Raw genomic sequence first — 8,477 nt, 5'->3', positions numbered from 1 at the left:
TAAACATGTGTATCAAGCTTTTCCTGATATGTTTTGTCAACATATCTGCTGTAAAATGTCTCCAGCTTGTTGAATGTGGCGGAATTATTGTCAATCAGTGAAATCTCCTGCTGTTTTCTTGTTAGAGGAAGACCGATGTAATAATGGCGCTGTGTTTAAAACCACTGCGGTTAACCACTGGAGCCTCAGCCTGCAAAAGAAATGCCTTAATTAGAGCATCATTTCTGAAGATGTGGTTAAATATTTCTGTCAACATTTCTTACATTTTGATTTCACCTGCACCACCCTTTACCTGTTTGATCTTAGGACAGAAAACGATTTAAGATAATGAGTTGTCTCAGTTGTTGAGAGCAAACACTTTGATCACAAAGAAAATTCATCAAAATATATATTAATTTGTTTAACTTTTAGAATAATTTAAAGAGTTATTTCAGTTCTTCACTTTACTCTCTGTTCAACGTTCGCTCACACACACAAACAACAGCTGCTGTGAAACACATAGAGTTGATAAATAATGTACAGGGCATGCAGTCTTGATCCCAGCTCTTTTTTGCAACTTTCTGTTGTGTATCAATAACCCCAAGGAGGCAAAATGAAATAAGAAAGGGTTCTGTCTACCTGTCTGTCTCTCTTGAGCCTCTCCCTTTAAGCTGTTATTGCTGCCTCTTTTACCACCGTCCTCTGTTGCTGTTGTTTGTCCCCCCTTTTCTATCCGTCTCTTTTTCTCCCTCTCCATCTTTCTCTGTCTCTGGGATTGCTAGTTTCCTCACAATCAATAATAATGATTGAGCTGTCTGCTGTTGACAATGGGAATTACCTGACACAATTGCTGTTGTTGTGCTGTTTAGCTTCTTTTCTACAAGTTACAATTGTAAAGCATGGTTCTATTAAGGTGATGTTGCCAGTTGCTATGGCTTGCTGCATTTAAAACTCTTGGTCTATGTTTATGGGGAGGAGGAAACAAATGTTACGAATGACCAACAATTGTGTTTTGGCTGCTGGGAGGTCAACAATTGGACCAGGAGTTACTGTATTTTCACGAGCGAATGATGAAAGGCCTGGCAGCTCTTGACAACGCAACCGTATCCAAACATTGGCAAACATTTTCATTTCTTATTTACATAAATTAAAATCCAGTAGGTACAGAACGTTGCGTGAGGATTAGTCACAAGAAATGGTTAGTTCTCAACTATATGTAAATTACCTGTAACCCTTTGAAATGGAAAAGTCAAGTGATGATGTTTTACTGAGTAAACCATCATCACCTGGTTTACTGAGTTCACATTTAACATTCATTAAACCCACTCTTTTGAGACAGAGTTTTCTTGTAAATCAACATAATTTCTGTTTATATTTAATCTTCACAAAGCTCTTTTTTAAATTAATTTAAATTGTGCATTGTGTTCATCAATATTTTGTAGGTAGTGGTTTTCGTTCTGGTCTTTGTTGGCTACGTTTGATACAGTGTTACCTCTAACTGTCAATCAGTGGAAGAGCATGTGCATGTGCTTCTCAAACAGCCAGGGCACCAATAGTTAAAAACATTGTTTCATGGTGCTACTAGTAGTGGAAATGTAATTTTGTTATCTTTAAGCTCTACTCACAGCTGCAGTTCCCCACACATCATTTCAGAGTTACGCAACATTACAACCACATTGCGTTAAGCCAGTGCTCATTTGATTGAACTGCAATTACATAAAGTTGGACGCTGGTAAGCGATAGAAAAACACTGGTCTATTTCAATGTAACAGAAGCTATATCCTGACCCTATAGGCCAAGCCCCCAACACATTGGACACTTACCATAATGTAATTCCATTGTATGTATGTAAAACCCACATCCTTACCTGGTTACTTGTGTCTATCAAATGCTACACCTGTTTGTTTTGCAGGCTTTCTTTTAAAAAGGACTTACTCCAATAATCTACATTTCTCACAAGGCCTTAAATGTACCGAAGTGTAGTCTACGGATCAGAGTTTTCCCGTTGATAATAAATCTGTATTATGGAGCAGTGTATGTGGGACACATCGACATAGAACCTTTATCAGGAGGAGGCGCGTGGCGCAGTGGACTAGTGTGTTAGTGTTCGGATCAGGGGAGGACAGGTTCAAACCCCGCTGCAGTCAGCATGCCGTTGTGTCCCTGAGACACTTCACCCCAAATTGCTCCTGTGGGGATTGGCCACAGTATTGAGTATGTAAGTTGCTTTGGATAAAAGTGTCTAACAAGTGACATGTAATTCAATATCATCAGCAGATTCACTTGAACTTTCTAAATAGGACTTACCTATCCAAGGAAAGGCCATATGATGAGATGACTCTCTCCTTAAAATTTGACTTTATGCCTTGAGGGGCCCCAGGGCGGATGTTTATTCTCATACGTGACAAAGCTCCTCCCGAACCACAGAACACACAATACAATGGCTTCATACTGTAGGATGAGTAGCTCTACCTTAGAGTGGAAAATTGACTTGATTCTTGTTTTGCACAATCTATCTTTGTCTTACTGCCCCTCTTGATATTTTCCAAAGTGTTGGGAAGTCAGGTTCAAAGTCGATAATTGGAAACTGTGTGAACCATCCTGCTTGTAAATAACTTTCACTATAATGTTTTGCCCTTTACTGCTATTCATAGAAAATAATAGTGAATTTCTACACAGAAATCCAGCTTTTTTTCTATAATTGTAACAGTTACCATTTTTGACTCCAAGGTAACTTTCTCTCTACAATTAAAGAAACCAATACCCTAGATTCCCCACAAATTAAACAAAGATAACCTTGTCGTGTCCATTATCTATTATCTCAAATCCTTTGAACAACATTCCTATGATTACCTAATTCAGTGGAAACCACAGAGGACTGCTTTTTGAAGTTATCTTGTTCCACAGAGTGCAGGAGTGGCTGCATATTGATGCTCGTTCCAGTCCTGCTTCATGTTTGGAGCATGTCCATGGAGAACTCAAACTTTTTAGTCCTGTGCACAGCTCACTGCATACACCGGCCTTTGAGGTGCTGCCACTCGTCTCTGCATTCCCCCTCTCTTTGTGCTCCGTCCAACAAAAGTAATGATGTCTTTGCGAACTGCCTCCCTTCCTGCCTCTCTGAAAGAGCTGTAGCCCAGCCGATGGCTTTCAGTAATACATGGCTTTTATGATATACAGTTAACTGTTTACAATAAAAGCCAACTGATAAGGAAGCATTTGAATTTAAATGGTATGCCTGCTGGTCATTATTACTGTCTGCGTATATTCAAGTTGTAAATTCATGAAATGTGAACTGCCACTGTATGAGCTTCACTGCCCTTTATTTGGGTTCATTGCATCTATAAGGAATCCCAAACACTTTAGCATGGGTTTCCCAAACACAATAGAGAAAAAGCATTTCCACCAATACATTGTAAGTCATTATATCTATGGCTATTACCATTGTTGAATGGTTTTAGTGTTCGATGGAAGTGCCATCTGTCTCTTTTCTGCAAGCTTGCCAATCCCATTTCTGACAAGAATCCGAATTGGTCTTGAAGCTGGTTGTTCACTATGACCAACTTATAAAACACAAATAACATGAAATCAATTGAGTAAAAAAAAAAGAGCCAACATGTTGTAGTAGATTATTTGTGTCCCCACTCGCTCCTCTGTGGATTACCCAGAGGCCATCTGTGTTTCTCACAGTGTTTGGTACCTGGGGGGCTTGTTGGAAACCAGGCCAACCCACATTTGTGTGCACCGACTCTCTGCTGCACCGGTATTTCAAAGCTGGATCCCTCTCTCTTTCTCTCTCTCTCTCTTTCTCTCTCCCTCTCTCGTGGCTGTGTCCCCTCTGGTATATGGACAGCACATCAATGGGAACATTAAAGGTTACAAGCCTCAACAAAACGACACATTCACAACTCCAACCTGACACTTTACTGAATACCCTTTGATCTGTACACACACACACACACACACACACACACACACACACACACACACACACACACACACACACACACACACACACACACACACACACACACACACACACACACACACACACACACACACACACTCAAGCCGTCGGTCCTACATACTGAACACTGTTTTGACAGGAAATGGGAATTTACTCAGATTTATATTTGCGAAGAGGTTTTCTGTCATATATTGTGATGTTTCTTGAGGATTTGGTAGCAGCCTTTTATGGCCAGTGGCAAAACAAATTCCACCCGTAGTCTTGTGAACCTTAGTGAATGAGTTGCCTAAGTTATCATGTACCTTTTAGAAAAGCTTCCTTTAGTAATTTACTTTACAGTGGTTAGGGGATGAGAGCTGTACAAAAATAATGACCCAAAAAAATCAATTGTCAATATCAGTTAAAAAAAAAAAGAAAGTTCCATGACTGTGTATTAAGCAAACTGCCACGGCTGACAAACTCTGTTATGTACTTCACCTCAGCTCAGTGCCAGCAGTGAGGTTGAAGTGTGAGGCATGCTGGCTCTGGCCACTCACACTTCAGCTTGATCTGTCAGCAGTGAACATTTAGCAAAAGGTCACAGGACTGTTTCCAGAGAAGAATGAACCGGATTGCATAGCAGGATTGCTTAACGCTCTGCCATTGTGTTTGATATATAATCAAAATACATTATGTTGGATGTGATTATGTTGTTCAGTTGGAGAACGGTCATATTTGCAGTAGTTCTTTGCTTCCGTATCAATTATTTTTCTCATCGTTTAATTATCCGGCGTCAGTACCACCACTCGGTTAATCAGCATGCTAACAGGTGCATGGAGCACGTGATTACTCACCCTGTGGGTGAGTAATCATGTGTTCTTGTCGTTGGCTATGTATCCTGTTGTGTACTGTGCTGGTTCTATAAGTGAAACTAATGTAAGCAGATAATATCATTTGAGGACAAATAACATTGTAACCCTATAACCACATATAGAGGAAGCAGCACCAACACATTTATACATTAGATGACCATGGTGTTTTGACCAATTAGCCTCTTCCCTCTACTATCCCATAGTTTCCCTCACAGCTACCCTCTGCTGAATCAAATAAGCCTTTTTGCACAAATGAGCCAGCTGAACCCATCCAGCATGTGCCGCTGCATTCTTCTCTTTCTCCCTCCACATCAAGCAATCTGTCTCAAGGTTTTCCCATTGTTTTGTATTTATTCATTCAAAAATAGATGTATCACTCTGGGACTTCTTTTGGAAATAGGTGGGAAAGAGGTGGTACTACATTTGTGTTTCCCTCCTTTTTATGAATGTTATTTATTGAGCTCTTTATTTGGACAATTGAAAATGCAGAGACAATTATTTCAGCTGGTTGTAGTATACACACTTGTGTACATTTGTAGAGGATTAGATTAGAAGAGCCAGGATGTGCCTTCAGCCATCATTTTGGATTGTGTGCTGGTCAGTGTGCTGTATAACACAGCAGGCTAAAACAGCAATGGAGAGTCAGGACTCAGAGAGACACGAGGAGAGTTGGAGCTTTGATGTCAAACACTAGTTTATTACAAGTATCAGCCGGAGAATTCATATCACAAGTCAAAGCAGCAAGAGGTTCTGACTGCACGGGTGCGTTGCCACATCAATTCTGAATAGCCTCTCTCTCGATAGACCTTTTAACTAGCTTACAGAGAGTTAATCCACATATTGGGGGGGCTGACGTAAACATTCTGGGAACTCTGAAGATAGCCCCAACATCTGGAGACACTGAATCACCTGTCTGTGGTGCTTAGAAGCCAGCGTTCTCACAGTCATAAAACCCTCTGTGATAATACCAATAATAAAACTGGTAATATCAACAATAGCTGAAACCTTAAGACAGATAACAGACTCAGGGTTGGTCGTAAACGTCAACACACAGAAAAGGTTAGACTCCTAGGAGTAAGACAGAATTAATCCCCAACAAAAGCTATATTAACTAATCCAACTACTAACTTTGTACATTTAAATAATATTGAATTCCCAAAGCCATCCTTTATTCACCTTAAACTTGACTTTTTTATGACGACAGTGCAGAGGTGAATTCAAGAAATGACTTCCACATGCACACAGTCGTGCTGCTGCTTGTCGATGGTGATGACTCGGTTTTTGGTATCTGCCCCATGAATTTCAGTTTGATACTTCAAACTGACATCCCTGTTTTGCACTAACAGCAACACTTGCAGAATAAAAAACAGGTAATGAAACGCCCCAGCAGTGCAATATGTTTACTGTGATGTGTGCTCCGCCACTCTTCAGCTTTCATTTTCTCACTTACTAACATAATAGTGGTTGGGTCCGGCTTTTTTTCCTTTGCATGTACTGTATATGAACTGGCTTAACTGAAACCACCATATATAATGTAGCTTGATATATTTACACATACATTGATGGCAAGTCTCTTCTGCTTGTTTACTGGGTTAAATACTCTGTTGATACTGTGGCTCAGCACGTTGAGGCAGATGGAGGTCTTAAAGTGCTGCCAGTCAGGCACATTTGGCACCCCTCCATGCATGCACCTGCTTGCAATCTTGTTATGTGTATATTCAGTATACAGTATTTCCCATCGCATTTATTCAAACATATACACCTGCTCCAGTATGCCTGGAATAACTTGAGGGTTAAGTGCCTTGCTCAGGGGCTAGTAATGGTAATGGCCATATGTGCAAGCCCACGCACCAATATCTGTGCATGGAGCGCATTTCCATCTAAACCACTTAACAGATCAAATGAGCCATTATAAATGTAGGATTGAATATCCCTCGGAAACTATATCACAGCAAGCACTTTGGCTATCATATTTAAAATTAAAAAATACAAAGTACCACGTTCTGTTTAGAAAAGACAATAAAAGATGCAGTCCTGAGAGTTGCTTTTGTTGTTATTTTGAGCAACAAAGTTTTCTTGTTTTTTCTCTTTCCTTCCTCATATTCCACACAGAATACGCTCTCTCTTTGATTAGCTGGGTGCCTTGGTACACTACAGTAATTAGCCTGTCAGTCAATGCCAGATGGCTGGTGGCTATAAGATGTGAAAGTCGCCTGGAAAGTTTCCAGATGAATCTTCTGTATAGTTTTGTTGTTAAAGGGCCACAAATGAATATGGTTTAAGAATGCAACTTCTAAATACTTAAAACTGAAGATTATAACTGCACACACCTGACTACCTGCATACTGTGCTGTTCATGTATTTAATATTTCAGCATAATGGTAGAATAAAAGGTTTCATTATTTATTTGACTAGTCTGAGCTCCTATGTGTTAAATCTGAACACATTAATCACATTGATATTTATTAAGATTCTTCATCCCCTTCTGTAGTAACTTTGTTCAGTCCTAATCAGTTATTTGTTTAAGTTAACCTTTGTCTAGCATTGCACCGGTTTTGCTTTCAACTAAACAGATGTCTTTTTATCTTTTTCTAAAATAGATTGTGTTCGAGGGAATTCGAGGCCCGAGTTTCGAGGGGGATATTGCCATTGACGACGTGTCTATCACCATCGGGAAGTGCAAGCAGGACACTGTATCCAGCGCAGGTAAGACAGGTAAGATAGAAATAAACACCCAGAGAAACAAAGAGAAGCATCTCTGATAACTGCCCCCAATACAATTTATTTTTAAAAAAAGTCAGCAAACTTAGCTAAAAAGGTGAAAAATAGCTCAATTAAACTGATTGGAACATAATGGATTGTAATGAAAATAAATAAATCTGAGGGCAGTGTAGAAGGTAATTGTTATAGAAATATAATTTTCAAGGACCATGAGACACTAAACCGCTTCTTAAGTGGTTGAGAGGTGTGGGAATATGGTGCAGAGAGAAACATGTTGGCGGTGTGGGTGCTGTGTGATGACAAGTGGACGCCAGCATGGAGGCGATTTGAAAGCCTTGTCATCAAATGCGGTCCCTCCTCTGCTCCATCCTAGTTTCACACAACGCTAACCTGCTACCTCGTCCACACGCACTTTTAATGTATCCCGTTACTTTCCCTCTTCCATTTTGCTAGCCATCTACCCTTTTATTACCCAAACCTCTGCACTTTTCCGTTTAGAGATAAAGTGTGTAGTGGTATGGATTTAGAGGAAAAGAGCATGAGTGGAGAATGAGTGAGACAGGAGAGTCTTTGAAAGAAAGAGTGACACCCCTGGATCATAATGGCTAAACATCGTTCCACCAGGAGTATTTTTCTCCGTAAACTGACCACAATTGGCCCGACGTGCCTCCAGCTGACATGCTTGACAGGCCAAACCGAGCTGTCTGCCCATAAATAAAATACCAGAATACTATTTTCGCTACTTATAAATACTGTTTGTGACGGTCGACTCTGCCTGTAGGGTGAAGCAGAGAGAAGCACAAGTGAGTTACAGGGAATCAGTGCATGTCTGCAATCGAGTCAAGGCATACGTAAATAGCCTTAAGGATAGGGGTGTAGAGAGGAGACGGACATGGTGAAAAGGTCAAAGATGAAGAGTGACCAAAACGATGTGTACGTGTGAGTGCTTGTGTGTCTAC

The 8,477-nt window shown here is 40.3% G+C and overlaps 1 protein-coding gene across 3 annotated transcripts in view; it reads left to right on the top strand.

The window, feature by feature from the left end:
- mdga1 (MAM domain containing glycosylphosphatidylinositol anchor 1) overlaps positions 1-8,477 on the top strand; it is a 179,226-nt gene that overhangs the window by 162,484 nt on the left and 8,265 nt on the right. For 2 of the 3 annotated variants that reach the window (XM_079665542.1, XM_079665544.1), the window contains one exon: positions 7,398-7,512. In XM_079665542.1, the coding sequence (XP_079521668.1) occupies positions 7,398-7,512 (115 nt within the window). The remainder of the gene's footprint in view (positions 1-7,397; positions 7,513-8,477) is intronic. The other variant, XM_079665543.1, reaches the window with a different exon arrangement.

This window comes from Notothenia rossii (genome assembly GCF_949606895.1).
Source record: "Notothenia rossii genome assembly, chromosome: 2".
In the NCBI taxonomy this organism is placed as follows: Eukaryota; Metazoa; Chordata; class Actinopteri; order Perciformes; family Nototheniidae; genus Notothenia; species Notothenia rossii.
Note: the sequence above shows the minus strand (reverse complement) of the source record. Positions and strands in the feature narration are given on the sequence as shown.